Source organism: Protomyctophum parallelum (assembly GCF_964188405.1).
Source record: "Protomyctophum parallelum genome assembly, chromosome: 3".
In the NCBI taxonomy this organism is placed as follows: domain Eukaryota; kingdom Metazoa; phylum Chordata; class Actinopteri; order Myctophiformes; family Myctophidae; genus Protomyctophum; species Protomyctophum parallelum.
This window is the reverse complement of record NC_139698.1, coordinates 35,897,747-35,916,397: the sequence shown is the minus strand read 5'-3', so window position 1 is coordinate 35,916,397 and position 18,651 is coordinate 35,897,747. Positions and strand designations below refer to the sequence as shown.

Below are 18,651 nucleotides of genomic sequence, written 5' to 3'. Positions count from 1 at the left end.
GCGCATTGCAGGGTGACAATATGTCATGGGTACGTTCAGGGCCAGTGCACTGCAGAGTCACTTTGGAATACAAAGTGCATTATACAGACTGAGTGTGTTTTTTGTTTCTACTGTGAATACAAAGATACCCCCTACCAGGACATATTATTGTTGACTGCCGTGGGTGATCATAGGATGTGTGTATTGTATTACACTGTACACATCAGTTAAGTTAACTAACTTAACTCTAAGAATTAAACAAATACTTTCACAGTGTTGCTAAACTGCTGTTACAGTACATGCTTGGTTAGGAGAATAGGATTAACGCAAACATGGAGGTTGGTGGGCTCTGTGTGTACAAGTCTGTGTGTCAGGTTTACCGTGTCAATGTTATCTGAAAGATCCTGTAGCCAGCAATGAACGAGGCCAGCCTGGTCAGGCTCTGTTTGCCTGATCCTCCAACACCCACCAACAAGGCGTTTCCTCTCGGCGTCCGAATAATCCTTGATATCTACACAACCAACGCACACGCACACACGCACACACACACACACACACACACACACACACACACACACACACAAGATTAATGGGTGCAAGTACAAATCCGTATGAAGTGTGTGTGTGTGTGTGTGTGTGTGTGTGTGTGTGTGTGTGTGTGTGTGTGTGTGTGTGTGTGTGTGTGTGTGTGTGTGTGTGTGTGTGTGTGTGTGTGTGTGTGTGTGTGTGTGTGTGTGTGTGTGTGTGTGTGTGTAGGAGTATATGAAGGGGAAAGAGATAAAACAAAGCCGGGGATATACAGTCTTCCCTGTTTGTACAGTACACTACTGCATGCATGAAGGAGCCCAGACTGGGGGCCAGTGTGAGCCAGAGAGAGCAGGTTGAACAGCTCCTAGCCCCAAGGTGCTGCAGTGAGCCAGAGAGAGCAGGTTGAACAGCTCCTAGCCCCAAGGTGCTGCAGTGAGCCAGAGAGAACAGGTTGAACAGCTCCTAGCCCCAAGGTGCTGCAGTGAGCCAGAGAGAACAGGTTGAACAGCTCCTAGCCCCAAGGTGCTGCAGTGATCCAGAGAGAACAGGTTGAACAGCTCCTAGCCCCAAGGTGCTGCAGTGATCCAGAGAGAACAGGTTGAACAGCTCCTAGCCCCAAGGTGCTGCAGTGATCCAGAGAGAACAGGTTGAACAGCTCCTAGCCCCAAGGTGCTGCAGTGATCCAGAGAGAACAGGTTGAACAGCTCCTAGCCCCAAGGTGCTGCAGTGAGCCAGAGAGAACAGGTTGAACAGCTCCTAGCCCCAAGGTGCTGCAGTGATCCAGAGAGAACAGGTTGAACAGCTCCTAGCCCCAAGGTGCTGCAGTGATCCAGAGAGAACAGGTTGAACAGCTCCTAGCCCCAAGGTGCTGCAGTGAGCCAGAGAGAACAGGTTGAACAGCTCCTAGCCCCAAGGTGCTGCAGTGCCATTGCAGGATCGTCTGGATAAAAGCCATAAGGCCTCAGAGAAAGCAGCTGTATCATGCAGGTGGGCATCTTATGCTGCATGTCATCACTGTATCTTCTGTTTAGAAAACATGCCTATCTATCCATACATCCATCCATCCATCCAGAAATCTCAGTCAGTCTTATCTATGTATCTGACTCCCCCCCCCCCCCCCCAAATAACCCATTTAGGCCCGATTTAAACGTTCACTCTGAAAGAATGTATATTCAAAGATTTGCACCACATTTTTACGATTTTTAAAATATAGCAGACTACAAGCTCATAGATATATGCTCATAGATCTATGAGCTTGTAGATCTGCTATTTTTCAATAGCTAAATTATAACATAATGTTTAAAACACCAAAAGGGTTTTAAACCCGATTTCATACAACTGACGTTTTTAGAAATAGCCTACACAGGTTGGCAGAGGAAGTGTAGCGCCCAGGATTACATTAGATAATTGGCACTGGGTGAAAAAGAAAACTGGGTTACAAAATCGTGGGATAAAATTAAAAAAAATATATATATATATATAGCCTACACATTTCAATCGTCTATAGTTTCAGAACTATTTTGTTTGGTTAGTCTAACCACATGAACTTTCATATTAATACAAAAACTACGAAAATAAAAAGCATTTGGTCATCTACTCATCTACTGTATACCAAGGCTCTTTTGGTGCTCTAGCTGTAGTCTCACAATATAAAAAATTGCTTTCAAAGTACATCCTGTCTGTACTAGTAAATTGTAGCTATTTACCATGATGTATTATGATAGCCCATTTGATGTAAAAAGGCTATGCCTCAGATCTGCTACATCTACAATACATTTCCTGCAGTATGTCTGTAAATTAATCCAGTTCACAGATAAAAGAGGAAAACAAGCGGGGGGGGGGGGGGGTGACTTGGACCAGGTTGAGAGGTACAGGAAAGCAAAAAGGCAGACAGATGATTGGATTCAGTAAGAAAACAGAAAGAAATATGCAGAGATCGACATGTTTTTGCTTTTTTGGATCAATTCTTAAAGATTGTTCGGAACAACAAAAAACAAATAAAAACATAATAAACTCTGTCCTGTACCTTGACTAGGTGTATCATAGCATCGGTAAAGAAGACCATGTCCATGCCAGCTCCTCTGATGCTCTCGTTGAACATGTTGAGGAACATATTAAGTCGGTCTTTGAGGCTTTCAAATGATTCTATGGGCTCGTACACTTTGGGCATGTCAAAGTCTGTCCCCTCAAGTTCCTCGCCTGTAAGAACAACAACTGAAATCATCACAAAGCCTTGAAGGGTTCTTTGGTCAATAGAACACACAGAACAATGACAAAGGTGTCATTGCATTGTCTTGTACGTGTTGTCTTCATACTAGACAGTGTATACAATGTAGGCAGAAGGGCTGCGTTGATGCGGTACCTGTAGCCTCAGGGGCATCGCGCAGGAAGTCAACAAAGTATGCATCCACACCATGGTCCACCACATCCTTCTCCCGCTCGCCAAGCTCCTCCTCCACCAGTGCTGCCAAGGCCCGGTCAAACCACGCTACATCCTCAGGAATGGTGAAGCGGTCCGCGATCACGCGTTTGCATTCATGCTTCCACAGAGACAGCAACACCTGTGATATGCAGTAAGATACATTTGTCATTTTTGCTGCCAAGGACTAAATCCTCCTCCAAGTCTCAATGCGAGTGATGATATTGATTAGGCGGAACTGTTTCATTCCTGACGGACAATGAATCCTTGAATACAAATAATTTTGATGAATGAGACAAAGATGGTATCATCTAATCAATACAAAGCAAGGGACTTTGTAAGTTTTGATCATCAAAACTATTCATGAAAAAAAAAGGTTCTAATCTGATATCAGATCATTTGTATTTCTCTCCTGTTCTATTTTGTTTTGTTCAGACATCACTGCTGAGGATCCAGCAGTGATGTTCAACATGCCCTTGCCAGACCTGTGCAGCCAGAATTGGAAGATGTATTCTATTCTAATCAATAATTCAGTAATTCACAAACCTGTAGACAGTTAGGTAATGACCTGGCGTGCCAGACTTTTAAGAGGGCCTGAGGCTAAACATTTTCTACCAGTCTGTTCTTCCCCGTACATAATGATCCTTTAATCTTCCTACTGCTATTGTAATAAATCATATACTGTTAGTACATAGGATGTTTATCACTTCAGCAGAGTTGCTGAGAGTGCTCCGTCACATCTGCTGTCCTCTACCACTGTTCTACTCTACTGTCTTGACTGTGTTTACCTGTAAGGAGTGGACCACCTCTGCAGTGGTATTGAGCATGCCCTGCCACACCCTGGACAGGTCCCGGAGGTTGAAGATGTAGTGGAAGTTTGCAGGCGTCGGCAGCATCTTGACCTTTGTCATCTGCCAGAGACGGCGGGTCAGAGACACCAGACGAGGCACGGTGCTCCGGACCACTTCACTGAAATCGCGACTTTCACAGTAGTGGCCCCTGCCGATCACACCTGAGGTGGTGGGGTCGATAGTGGTAAGACTTGAGAATGAAAGAATGACCCGGGCATCTTGTTGCCAAAGGTAACCTTTTTTACCTTTGTTTTAATGAGACATTCTAGCTTGTAGACTCAGCAGATTGCTAATGTCTTAGTAGAGAGTATAATGAGTGATAGCAATACTGCTTGTGTTACCTTTGAATGGGTGCAATCTGAATGTCCTATAGAAAAACAAGCAGCTAGAACTAGTCTACTATTGTCCAGCTAGTACTATTGTACTGTTTTGCATTAGCTACTGACCAAATAAGGTGACCGATGTGTATTACTGTATGTTACGAACTGAACATGTTATGGACAGCTTCAACATATACTATAGCACACATGCTAGTACATAAATAAATACTGTACTGAAAGTGATTCATAGGAATTCAAAACAACTCTACAATCTACATTATAAGGAATAGTAATAATAAAGCTTTGGTCATGTTACTTACCAAATATTTTGTCAATGGAGGCGTTGGAGGGCAGGGTACAGTTAAAGATGGAGAACTGCCTCTTGAGTCTCTGTGGGATGTCATTACGACCTCCTCCGGGATGGATCATGGCTGCAAGGAACTGAATGTCCACAATGTTGGTGAACTCCCCTGGTTTCTCCAAATTGAAGAACCCATTCTGCTCCATGAGTTGCCGGACTATCTCATTAGTTACCTGGAATGGGAGAGATGAAGGATAGGCTGAAAAGTTGTTATAAATGACAAATTATGAAAATTCTGTTTTAAACCAATCAATACTTTTATCTGGCATAGTTGTTATAATGCTCCCAAACCTGGTCTCCCCACTCATTGATGACAGGCATGTTGATGTCATCTATAAAGATGGACATTCTCTTCCCAGCTGGGGGTCCATAGGTGGTCCCCATCCGCTTGTCCACATAGCTCTCAACTGATCTCTAAGGAGAGAGGGGTGGAGTAGGAGCAAGAAGAATGTGAGATAAGTTAAGGTGTGAGAATTTAAGCCTGAGTTATAATAATACTATTATGAGATTTAACAACAAAACAACAATTCAAAACAACTTAATTAAGACAATATAAAAACGTATATACTATAATAAAAACGAAGCTATTCGGTTGAAAATATACTGTAAAAGGGGAATTCTAAGTGTGGAATCAAGTCTGCAAGAGGTGAGCTTTGGGGGCAGTTTGAACTTTCAGTTACACTTGGTTGTTCATCATATTGCTGATCTACAAGCTCACACCATGTCGTGCTGCTGCTGCTGCAGCGCATTCTGAGCTCTTAGATCTTGCTATTTTCGGTGAGTGGCACTAGCACGCAACCAAGTACAAATCACCCTTAAGCGTGATAAAGGTGCCTCATCTGGTCCTCACAGACATACTGTGATCAATCATGACAGCTGTGTCGATGTGCAGCTCAGTCATGTAGGGGAGAAGAACAGTGGTTCGTGGTCCAGCCTTCCACATTATTAATCAGCCCATAGACTCATAGAGATCAATACCACTGCACAAGTCAATGAGCAAGCTAGCACACACGGTCACACACACTGCCAGCACTGGCGCAGCAAGAGGCTAATACATGTGGCAAGTTAACCCACCCGTGGCCTCAGCCCCACTCAGAGATAAACCTACAGTTTGAGGATCAGGTGAGGGTGGTTTGAAATTAAATTAATCAAAAACGTCAACACTCGGATTCGTCATGAACAACACTGGCAATATGTATTTTGTGTGCGTGCATGAAAGCAAGAGACTGACAGAGACAGAGAGAGGGGGGGGGGGGGGGGGGGGCAGAGAGACGACTTGTACAGTACCTGGAACATTAGTGGAGTGGTTGCAGAGGAGAAGTTGAGAACCTTAGCCATGTGCAGCTCTGGATCATACTTTGCCATGTAGCCTTTGATGATGACTGTCTTGGCTGTTCCTTGCTCTCCAATCAACAAAACAGCCTGTGGAAATAAACATTGAAATGAGTTAATAGTACCAGCTTTATCTATAACATAGATCAATGCTGTGCAAACCCGCTATCTGCATTATTTGAGCATACGTTTTACAGAGAATATTAAGAAAGAAAATCTATTCCCTGACAGACTTGAGAGTTCACAGATAAGTTAATAAAGAAGTTTTGCTAACTACTGTAAGACAAAGATGTATATCTAAATAGATTCTGCAGCAATTAACTTTGGCAATCATTTCATATTTTACAGCTTGTTTTTAAAGGGCAACAGAGAAGGGATGACTTCAGATATATACATACTTCATATAAAATAATAGTGATTATAAATGATATATGGAAAAATGTGACTACATACGTAGATGCCATTCCAAATTGCTATACAGTAGGCTATAACATTTATTTAAAAAAAAAGTCCCACCCACATTATTTTAATTGTCAGCAGTATGTATTGTCCTGACTTTAAGGGTTTATGGTGGTGTTCTAGACTATGAGTCTAGAACACACACACACACGAGAACACGCATGAACACGTGCGCACACACACACACACACACACACACACACACACACACACACACACACACACACACACACACACACACACACACACACACACACACACACACACACACACACACACACACACACACACACACAATTTCTGATGGCTATGTTGTGAATCTAAACAAAAGCATTATGCACAAATGGGTCTAAATCAATAGTATGACGGTGGCGGCATGGCTGGGTGTACACTAAGTGAACAGATTAAAATAAAGCAATCAATGCTCTACTTAAAACCCCACTGAATGCTCCACTACTCTGAAGGGAATGCAGAACAGAGGAAAGGTATTCACATGCATTATCATGATAGTGTGTGTGCATGCCTGTGTGCAATGCATGCGTGTGAGTAACTGTAGCAGGGGGTCAATAAAGCAATAGACAGTGCAGGTAAAGTCTCAGACGGGAGATACCATACCATCCCTGAAATCCTTATCATAAAACCACAGAGAAACTTTGAAGGCTTTTCAATGCAGATAAGGAACAGGAACTGCAGTTGAACTGTCAAGCTTTGTACAATTCTTTCCACAATAGTGAATCTAATTCCCACTACTGAATCTAATACATAGAGTAACACCTCAGTGTCAGTGGTGCTCAAACCTTTTCATGTCAAGGACCTCCAAAATTATATCTATTTGGCTGCTGACCCCCCATTTTATATTTCTAGCAGCTCACACATTTTTGTCTCACATCGTTGATTGGTTGCACACCTCAGTTTATAGTCAGTCCTTCTCAAATATTTTCATGTCAAGGACATGGCACGTGTAGATTGGCTATTTTAGATTAGCCCAAAAAATTAAATAGAGCTATAATAAGTGTTGAAACTGTTCCTCAGTTTTAGCTGGGGATCTCCTGGAACACCCTCGAGGACTCACGGGGGTAGCTGGGGATCTCCTGGAACACCCTCGAGGACTCACGGGGGTCCTGGGACCCCACTTTCAGAACCACTGGTCTACATTGCTATGGACACAGGATTGTCAGCGAGCCAATATATTGAGTAAATGCCCAGTGGGATGAACCATGAGCCATAGCTTGTCTTATAAAGTATAATAGGCTTTTTAGGAGCAGCACAGTCCCTAGTGGATGCTAGCAGGGCCTTTAATACTTTTGTCTTGCTTACCTTTCCTTGCTTGGCTATCGTCTGAATGAGGAAGTCTGTCCTGACGTTGTCCACATTGGGGACAAGGATGGAGCCATATTCTGGAGTGGAGTCAGATGGGTAAATATACTCCTCAACGCTGGTGCTCCAGTGGACCCACTGACCTGTTGTGGGAAAACAAATCTGCAGTATTATCACATTATGGGATGGAAAATAGAGGACAAAACAGAAGACTGGAGAGGTGTTAGTCATAGTATATTTTAAGAATGAGGTACCAATACCATACATGGGTCACACATCCTTTTACAAATAGTGTTGTGAAAAGACTGTAAATAGAGAAAACAAAATGAAGAACCCCAAAAGGACGCCTTTCAGCTCAATAAGCCTTCATCGGCGATCAAATACACTTTTTAAATTATATTACTGTTGGCTTCATTCTCTTTTCACGACACACAATGTACTTGCCAGTTGTTTTGGGGAGCTCTCATTTTGGTTCAATTAACATCCTGGGTATGTGCAAGATTCTACAAATTGAATTGATTGGGAATAGCTCACACACATTTGTCGTATAGTATATGGACAACATATAAGGAAAAAAATACAGGTATGTCTACGTTACAGTTAAAAAAACAGTCACACAAACTCCATAGCACCTTACCACGTAAACTAAAGCAATGTATCCTAAAAAGGTGTCGGTAACCCTCGTTATGCTTACCATCTGCAGTGACGTGGTAGTCAAACATGGTGTCCTCACATTCAGATGGGATATCTGGTAGGTCCAGTGTTATCCTGTCATGGCCTCTGAGCCAGGCCTCCATTTTCCTGCGGTCCTCCAGTTCCAGCAGAGCTCCAACGCTCCACATGAGGGCAAAGACATAAAGCCGCTCCATGTGCTCTCTGGATATTTCCACGCCCTGCTCCTGTACAATAGGTAATAACATAGTGTAGTTCAATTATGGTAGAAGAGAAGATAATGCAGTTAAACAGCCATGAGCACAGTGCTCCGCAAAAAGACAACAGGCCTGGGTATTTCCCTGGATACTTATTTTCCTTTTCTATACTACACAGCAATTCAAATATGCATAATTTACCTTTATGTCGTTTTGAGATTACACAAAGGTGCCTGGTCTGCACTGCTCAAATGACCATGAAACTTCTGAAGCATTAAAAACATCCATGGCTATACATAGCTATAGTGATACTGCTGTTGAATTTGTTGTAATATTGACTACAAAAAGAGAAAAATAAATAAACATTTTTTGTTCTCAAAAGTGAGCAGAAATCCTTTTCAAGCTGAGGTTTGTGCCAATGATAAATTGATTATTATAAAGTGCTTTGCTTATCATCATTTTCAATGTTCAATTGTTATAAAAAAAAATCTCTACAAAACATGGTCAATTTGATTTCCTTAAATCCTGGAATCAATCTCAGCTTGTTTATTTATTTCAAGTTATGTGCAGCTGCATCTGTTACTTGCTACCCCCTTACTGTACAAAAGTGTCTACTTTATCTTAGAATGGGTTTTATAATGTTGTAGACCTATATATATTGTAATGTTTAGAGTTTAAAATATCTTGATAAATATTTGATTCTTGCTAAATACAAATACAAATACAAATGAGCCACAAGATATAGGCAATTTGTGTACGATTGCATAGTAGCTTCTCATGCCATTGTTTGTGCATTTTATCTGCACATAACACCAAATCTGTAGTGTTAGTAATGGGTTAACTACAAATATACAGTACTCTCTGTGTGTGTAAATTGAGACAGCCAGGTAGTGGCTCTGTGTGCTGCTGTGCTCTCTTGGGTAATTTCTCCCCATGTAACATGATGCTGGTCACAGCATGCATAGCCTCTGGAACCCAGGTGTTTCCGTGCATGGCCTGTCACTGTCCATTGATGGTGGCGCTGAACCAGTCACCAATCGATGCTTCTAGATTAGAGCGATGTGTGCTGTCCTTGGTTTTTCCATTGTATCGCGACTGGAAGCCTGTTTTCTTTTTTGTGTCTTTCAGAACTACGGTAGCTTGTCTTGTAGCCTCGGAAACCCAGACGTTTTTATTTCCAGGGAGAAAATGGCAAGAAATGGCAGCCGTGTGAATAAGGCTAATAGTATTGACAATTTGTGTTTTCATGTTGTGAATTGTATTATTATTTCATAAGAGAGTGCTCTGTACTCCACCCCTGGTCAACGGGGTTTGGGGTGGTGAGTGAATGTGTTATGGAATCATCACATGTAAGAAAGATTACTAATATGTAACAAGCTACTAATGTGCTCTAGGATTCACATGAAAATTATATTAAAACATAATCCTGTATTATTTTGGGGGATTTGAGCTCTGTGCCAGACATGTAACTACAGTATAATGTATTGGATATGTAATCATAAAATGTCCAGTAGTCACCTTAATGCCATTGCCAAATATAAAAAGATGACGCTACTTTAATTGCTAATCCTCACATTGTGATAGAAATACAAAATCTCCATATATTCTGTAAGTAATGTAAATTCTCAGAGTTGGAGTTTGCAGTTTTCAAATATACAATTTTGTCAATTTCGATTCACCCTCATGGCAGTTGAAACGTTACAAAAAAGTTCAAATCGAGATTGTAACTGCTTTATTTTATTATCTGTTGTAGTTCTTTGAGTATTTTGAGTGTTTTCTGTCTTCTGATTAATGTACTGTGCTTATTTTAATGTTGCTGTATGTGAATGTAATTTCTGTTGATTATTGTATTGTATCTCGGCTACATTGAAAATGTATTACGAGTTGAAATAAAGAAATAAAGAAATGATGATGACAGTGGCTCAAAGCTCAAGCTCAAACAGCATTGCTAGTTAATGATGATAAGATTAAACAAGAAAAAGGAGAGAGAGAACAAGTGAGAACTAAGAATAATGGCTGTCGGCCTCTTATGAGGTCATTCTGAGATTAAAGGAATAATGTCCATCTCCCTCTTTGCACAGTAATAGCATCTAAACAATGAAATACTGAACTACAGCCACACTCACAAATGTAGACTCACAAACTGAAGTTTTACTTGAGCAGAAAGCTAAAACATTCTGATTTGAGGGACCGCGTTGAAAACAAGATGCTGCATCTCAGGGGGTTCAAGCGCAATTTAGAAGTGGTAGTAGGAGTAGTTCACATAAAAATACAATTTGTCAATATCGATTTACCCTCATGCCAGTTGAAACATGGATAAAGCTTTTACCAAAAAATATATGAGGCATTTGCCAACAAGAGTCAAGACCTTTTAGCAGCTTTCTCAGAAACTACAGAAGTCAATGGTCACAAACAGTGATCATGAAAAGATTCCATACAGCTTGTGCTGCATAATCTAAGTCTGAAACCAAAACAATTACGTGTTCATGCGCTGCTCAACAAGAACATAGAATCTCCCCATATTTACATTCCTAAAAAGAGCTCTATGCCAAACATTCATTCAAGTTTTATTCATTCTCAAAATTATACTGAGTAATTAAACACATTTTCAGTGTCGTCGAGTAATACAATATCATATTTAAAAAAAGATCACAATACATCAGAAGATGTATTGATTATGTACTCACAGTGCAATCATTTTGCTTCCAAAGACATGTATTATGAGGTATAAATATTTAGCACTTTTTTTTTAATCTAAGAACATTAACTTTAGTTTTAGTTGGGTTTTTTTTGCCTTTTGCTGCAAAGTTGCCTAAATGTGATACTGTAGATATATACGTATGGTGGTTACTTTTCCACAACTGGTAAGAATGTTATTTAGATACTCGATAGCATGTCATTTTGACAGATTTTGTCTGTTTTGGTGGTGTTATGCTTTTGGTATAATTTCTTGTACACTGTACTGTCTTTTGTCTTGACAATTTTTTTTATTATTCTATGTTTGTGTTTACCTAGTATCCTACAGTTGTCAAGGCTTTACTGTAGCACTTGAATTCTCTGCACTCTATTTATTTGACCATTTATCCTGTCGTTTGTTGACTAGGGGTTCCTGGCACTACCGATCTTGCACTTTGTAAGTGGGTGAGAGTGCCTGCTAAATGCTTAAATTGTCATTCTAACTGTGTGTTATGTGGGAAAAGAAAGGCTGCGTTTTTCAACTCACATGAGGGTGAGTAGTCTTTTGGGTGAACTATTCCTTTGAACTCGAATGCAAAATATTTGTCTGACTCTGCATTATGTCTGACCGTTGAGCGAGTACTCAGAGATGACTCATCAGCCTACCTTAGGTGGTATGAGTCCCTGGAGCATGTTGATGCACTGCATGATGACAAAAGCCTCCAGTAGCTCCATCTTAAACTCCAGTGTCTGAACACTGAAGGAAAAGAGCTCGGGGAAGGAGGAGGAGAAGAGGTCCCTCAGCACATCACCTTCATGAGGGGAGCGTTTCTTCAACCAGCCCTGAAAAAGTGAGTCAAGTCAGTCATTTAGTAATTTTTTTGTGGGGTATTGCTTAATTTATAGGAAAATAAAAAGACAGCCAGCACTCAAAAGTGAGTGCTGGCTGTATTGGGCCGTGCACTTGAGACAATAATTTAATCTGAGTGTTCATTCTCTATTTTCTCATTAGTTAATGTATACTCAAGTTTAGTTTGCAACCCAATTCTACAGCTAAATGACACAAAGGCACACTATAAAATCGGAGTTTATTATTTCTCCACTGATGAATTAAAACAGATATAAAACACACATGCATGCGCACGCACACACACACACACACACACACACACACACACACACACACACACACACACACACACACACACACACACACACACACACACACACACACACACACACACACACACACACACACACACACACACACACACACACACACACACACACACACACACACACACACACACACACACACAATTATCATCACCATCATCATTATCTTTATAAATGTGACTACAGAAGGAACAATCCTGCTTCTGTATTCTCAGGGACAGGGGAAAGCATTTTTCCATAGACAATTAGACATAAAGAGATTTTTTTACATTGTCTTTTCCATGGCTCACCATGTTGTGGTGTATCCCTCTCTCCGTGTACACAATCTGACAAAACAAGATGAAAAGCATCTTGCTTTGAAGCTATATATGCCGCCACCCCGGAGGAGTATTGCGAGGAGGCTTGTTCTCTGTGCTCATTAAATCAGTTGCAGCCAAGTACTCCGGGGGGTCAGTGAGCATGTGGGCGTTGGACAGGTCTTAAGTTGAGAGCAATATGTATTTTGGTGTTTGGCACACACACATAGGCTCAGTGTGCACATGCACAACACATGTATCTGTAAAAGTGGGTGTTCAAATGTGCTGTCAAAGCAAACTGTATCCCTGCTGCTTGTTGCCCTTTAAAGATATAATGAACAGCTGCAAAGGGATTTGGCTCAATGAATCGTCCACAAACTAGTATAGCAAATCAGTGTGGAATGTCCGTGTCTTAAATCTCTCTCACCTTTCTCTGTCCACATGTGAATTTCATGCTATCTTAATATCACAACCAGTCCCCCTCACCCTCATTGTGCTCTATCACCCTCCAGGAACTCTCGGGAACTTCCTGGAAGAACTAGATTCTCTGATCAGCTCGTTTCCGGAAGATGGCACCCCCTTGATTCTACTGGTTGACTTCAACCTACCTACTGCAGAGAAGTATCTTCCCGTTACATCCCTTCTGGCTTAATTTGACCTCTCCCTATCTCCCTCTGCTCCCACTCACAAGGCTGGTAATGTTTTGGACCTATACTATATACTATAGAACTCGAGACTGGAGGCATTGTAGCTCAGAGCGAATGTTTTGATTCATGTGCATATTATTATTACAGCCATAAACACTAATTAATAATATTAATAATTAATCATTTGACTATACCTCCAGTATGGGGCTCCAGTTGAGGACAGAGGAGCTCATGAACACCATGCCATTGCGTGAAACGGTGGCTGGCGAGGCGTTGTCGATGTTGTGTGGCTCAAACACCACCTTACAGTTGGGAGCCATGGGTATGCGATCCCCGTTGGCCAGAGTCAGTGTTCTGTTGTCGTCCAACACCGAGTTCAGATTCTCAATCCATATGGCATCTACTGGGCCATCTAGGACTATCCAGATGTGTTCTCCTAAGAGATGAGTAACAAAAGAAATTGATCGTGGATAATGTGGTTGAAGTCAACAAGAAGATGTACAGTATGTAGCTACATAATGAATTTACAGTGTATACGTAGTACTGTATACATATCAGTAAGACGCCCTGAGGGCGAGAAGCAACCTTTTTTTCCCTCTTTTTTTTTTATTGACGTTGTTGGGCCGTAAAATGGGCCGTAAAATGTGTCCTAATTAGTAAGGCCTCAGGCCAGCCCAGTTAGGGCCCAGGGCCGGTTAAGATCTCTAGTTTTCGCCGGCTGCGGCTGCGCTAATGACTTTGGGTCTAGAGTTTGAATGGACAGGTATCAGTCAAAATGGAGACATCGAAGATGAAGGACATGTGGGGAAGGATCAACATATGGAGTGGCCACCAGAGGTCCATTCTGCTTCTGGCCTCAAGACCATGGGGTCTCTCAAATGGTAAGGGAGCATGAATGCACACAGCCAATTTCACGGAAATCCACCCAAAATATTTTGAAACATCTTGAATGGTGTGCTGGTGTGCTTCCAGTAGCTCTAGGGTTGATCCTCTGCTGAGCATTTGCACAGCAAATTCCATGGATTCCATGGATTCCGACCGGCAGTTTTTGAGATGTCATGTCATGTCATTATTCGAAACTGGCCTCTGTAAAATCTGAATCCCCCCACCCCCCCACCCCCATTTCCCCTCACTGTATATGTATCTTTTCCCTTTTTGCTTCCTATATGATGAATTCCTGTTCTGTTCTTTAGCTACATAGAAATGTCTATTTGTATGTCTCTAAATGTTTTGATGAATTGAACAATGTGGACCCTGTTGTAAACAAGTGTAATGCTTAATTGGGTCGTCCACTCACAGTTAACAGTCTTTGTATTGAGTTTGTGCTTGAAATGTACTGTAAATTCTTCAAACTGTTAATAAATATTTCAATCAATCAATCAATCAATCAATGTTTGGTAGGAAAGAGTTGGAGGGACAAGCCGAATGACAAACATTGCAATTGCAATCCTTAAAGGTATATTCAGTGATTTCACTCAAAAAACCTTAGGTTTCGTTTTTGGCTGTGGGACCCAGCCTTTCGTCCAATCAGGATAGAGAGTCAAAAACGAAACCTAAGGTTTTTTGACCCCCAGGGGTTAACTGGGGACAGGGAGGAACTCCTTATATGGTCAGCACACTCTATAGTAGGGAGGATTATCACAACAAAACAAAAGAATAAGTGATATTTGAATTATGTGAAATCACTGAATATACCTTTAATGGTTGAATTAAAGATGTTTGGCTAGTTACAATCATCAATCTTGAATTAGAACACTGCTAGCGGTAGGGCTCTAATTCAAGATTAAAAACAATGATTGTGCAAGAAATATAAAGTATACTCTAACATATCATAGTCACCATGTTACGTATTTGTGGAATCATAGTTCAACATGTGTGATCAATACAGTATATGACTATACTAGCATCTCTACTGTAGGTCGTCCTCATGACACTTGGAGATGGAGATGGTTCAAGAACAAGAATACGGTTCAAAGGCTCAAAGCTGATAACAGCAGCAGCATTATAGTTAATGATGATATGATGAAACAACAAAAAACAAGAAAGAGTCAGACAGGGAGAGAGGGAATGTCGGCCTGAGATTAAAAGAATACTGTACTCTTTGCACAGTAATATAGCATGTAAACAATTAAATACTGAAATGCACAAACAGCTACACTTTTACTCCCAGATGCAGACTCACAAACTCAAGTTTTACTTAAGCAGAAAGCAAAACATTCTGATTTGAAAACAAGATGCTGCATCTCAGGCGGTTTAAGCGCAATTTATTCTTAGTTCTATAACTCTGAATGTAGGGACCAATTTCCTCAACATTCCATGCATCTGTGCTGTGTTTTAATTAAATGATGCATCATATTCTCAACCAACCCATAATTATTTTCATGACACAACATCGTCCACATGAATACATAACAGAAGATGCAAATGTGAAGCAAGGATCCCTTGTTAGCCACTTTACTTGGTTTGGATTAACATAAGTATTTTGTGTGGACTGGTACACTCAGTCCCAGGGAAAGATAGAACGCATCATTCATTAAAATGGCAGTACTTAAATTGAATAACATAATAAACAACATTGAAGTCACTCAAACCTTTCTTGGCTCTCAAGGTTTTCCTCCAGAGCGTAGAAAAGATGCCATCAGTCCAGTCATTGGTGGCGACATCCAGGCGGCCAAACATTTGAGGAGCTGTGATGGCCTTGGGGTTCATGCGCATCTCCCTGTGCGGTTGGCCACAATCTGGCAAACACACACACAAAATCAGAATCAAGATTTCAGTTGCAGAATACCATAAATATACAGGACTCTCTAGAGAAACTGGCACAAAGCATAACATCTCTGCTGGCATCATATATACTGTATATTATTATTACATGGACAACTGGATTTGATACAGTATGTAAAATGACAGCGTTAACACATGATTGAGAGTAGAGTAAACATTTATACACGCAGTAGTACAGTCAGTCTTCTATAACTATGGCCTTCAGACAGCATTACATAGTGTATGGATAGTAGTGTGCTAATTAAGGTGTGATGAGAGTCAAGCTAGTTTGTGAACTGACCAGAGTTAATTACACAGAATAATGTAGAGAGCAGGGTTATATTTTGGAGTGCCGAAGCGTGGCACAGACCTTCCAAAATGAGGTGGAGCAATGCAGAATGTAAACGTCTTTTTATTTCAAACTTTAGATAGACAATTAAATAGACAATGTGAACAGGCTGACTCATGTAATGCGTCATTGACACATGCTCTGTTTTTCCTCTGCCGTTCTAACACAAGCATGGATGTGGACGTGCGTGCATGCACACACAAACCTGTCATGGCCTTCATCAGTGTGTGTATACAGGTGGTTTTCCCAGCCCCGCTAGGTCCTAGAGCCATCATGCCATGTCGGACCCTCTGAGTCTCATACAGTTGGATGACCTTCAACTTCCATGGAGGGTGGCTGATGAGTCCGGCATCTTCAACCTGCACCGAGACAGACAGACTTATTATTGCATTGTCAAGGATCCAAGAATTTGACTCTTATACTGAATATTTGAATCTTAAATTCTGAATATTCAGACTTCATGCAGTCAATATGCTTCTCTGTGGCATTTATATTCCACAAAACTGCTCCACACATGACATAAAAACGTTATGTAATTTTCTTTCGTCATTTTCACAGCACAACAAAAACTAAGTCACAGGACATGCATACAGATTCAGGGATGCAGAAAAAAGTGCATTCACGAAAAAAATGCAAGCAAACACACAAATGCTGAGAACAGTAGACAATAGTGATAGCTGATGTCGACATCTGTTTTCAGCACTTTCTACTTGCCACTGATACTTTTGAAATGGCAAACGATGCAATGCTTTATTTCTTTCAGAGCATTATATTTTGAGGCAATTATGGAAAGTAGACATAGAGCATATCTGTCTCTTCTATGACTTCCGATTTCCTGTGTTTCTTTTCAACCCCACCAACCTCTCCCTCTAAGCTCTAACACAAGCGTGTTAGAGCGCACACACATACACACATATACACTCCTCCTTTCTCTTTCCTACCTGTATGTCGATTGCCCTCTCCAGTTCAGGGTAACCTGCTTTATCAAGCTGGATGCCCGGGAAGAGGTCCTCAATCAAGCTCAGGAACAGGGGCTCATCCTCATCAATCTAATGGCATTAGCACGCACACGCACATACACACACGCGCACACACACACACACACACACACACACACACACACACACACAATCAGTGAAATGAACAGGGAGTGATGGAGAGTTTGGATGGAAAGAAGCAGGTTTACATGAGTCGCAGCATGCACGTGCAGAGTAGGGTTCATTTGTGTCCCAGTCTGCCAAATGTTATTTTATTAATTCACATGACTGGACTAGATTAGATTTTATTCCAGAGATCTATCCATCTATACTGTAGATCTAGTCAATCTCTAGCCTGACCTAAGCAGAGACATTTCTGGTCTAGAGGGGCGGGTCGCGCCTCAGAAATGCGCGCACCCTGATTGGATCTCATCGATCTGTCCGTCACCCCCGGCCCCTCCTCTCCCCCCTAGTGCAGCGCTACGTCACATCATTTAGAGCGACGCCCACCCGGAAGGGTTGACTCCCACTTTTAGACTGGTTCAGCCCACGGCTTTTTCCAGGCTTTCATCTTTCGCGCAGACGAAATGAAAGCCTGGGTATCGAGGCTAGTCAATCTCAAACCTTTTCATTTCAAGGACCCCCAGTTTAAAGCATTAAGCCCTGGATCACCACCATTTTTATTTTTCTCTGTGGCCCCAATCTACAATTTAAACTGAGAGTGTACAGACCCATAAGGATCTATTCAGACCCCTGGTGGGCCCCGGACCCGACGTTGAGAAACAGTCATCTAGTATAAGGAATCAGTCATTGTTCTTCATGGTTATAATTGCATTCTGTAAAGTCTATTGCAGTGGTTCTCAAACCTTTTCACATAGACAGCCAAACTTACATGTATTTGCCTGTGGACTCCCATCACAAGAGTTCTTCTTAGTGTAATAGGTTTATAGTGGTTAGACTTACTGTTCTATTGTATAACTATACTACTGACCAGTTTAGACAGGTTCTGTTCTATTGTATAACTATACTACTGACCAGTTTAGACAGGTTCATGTCCCGGAGGACTCTCATGACGATGGTGGACTCGGTGTCGTTGGGGTTGGCTCGTTTGGCAGCACCCAGAGTCCGTAACACTGACAGGATGTTCCGCAGGCCAAAGTCATAGTGCACCTGGAAGCATGAATGCAGATGGGAGGTGTGATTTAAATATGCATATTAGTATAATTATATACAATATATGTATAGCATTATGAAGAAATGCAAATGGTCCACCTGGCCTGGCAATCGAGCCTATAATGTCAGGCATTATACTATAGCCTATGTGCGCACACT

The 18,651-nt window shown here is 41.4% G+C and overlaps 1 protein-coding gene across 1 annotated transcript in view; it reads right to left on the bottom strand.

Moving 5' to 3' along the window:
- Positions 1–18,651, bottom strand: part of dnah5 (dynein, axonemal, heavy chain 5) — a gene marked incomplete at its 5' end in the record, with an annotated part of 139,517 nt that overhangs the window by 62,909 nt on the left and 57,957 nt on the right. Inside the window, 15 exons of the mRNA XM_083760609.1 lie at positions 360–490; positions 2,534–2,706; positions 2,870–3,068; positions 3,715–3,938; positions 4,418–4,631; positions 4,750–4,872; positions 5,746–5,880; positions 7,567–7,709; positions 8,261–8,465; positions 11,778–11,954; positions 13,425–13,666; positions 15,822–15,968; positions 16,548–16,701; positions 17,284–17,391; positions 18,355–18,489. Coding sequence (XP_083616735.1) covers positions 360–490; positions 2,534–2,706; positions 2,870–3,068; positions 3,715–3,938; positions 4,418–4,631; positions 4,750–4,872; positions 5,746–5,880; positions 7,567–7,709; positions 8,261–8,465; positions 11,778–11,954; positions 13,425–13,666; positions 15,822–15,968; positions 16,548–16,701; positions 17,284–17,391; positions 18,355–18,489 — 2,510 coding nt within the window. The remainder of the gene's footprint in view (positions 1–359; positions 491–2,533; positions 2,707–2,869; positions 3,069–3,714; positions 3,939–4,417; positions 4,632–4,749; positions 4,873–5,745; positions 5,881–7,566; positions 7,710–8,260; positions 8,466–11,777; positions 11,955–13,424; positions 13,667–15,821; positions 15,969–16,547; positions 16,702–17,283; positions 17,392–18,354; positions 18,490–18,651) is intronic.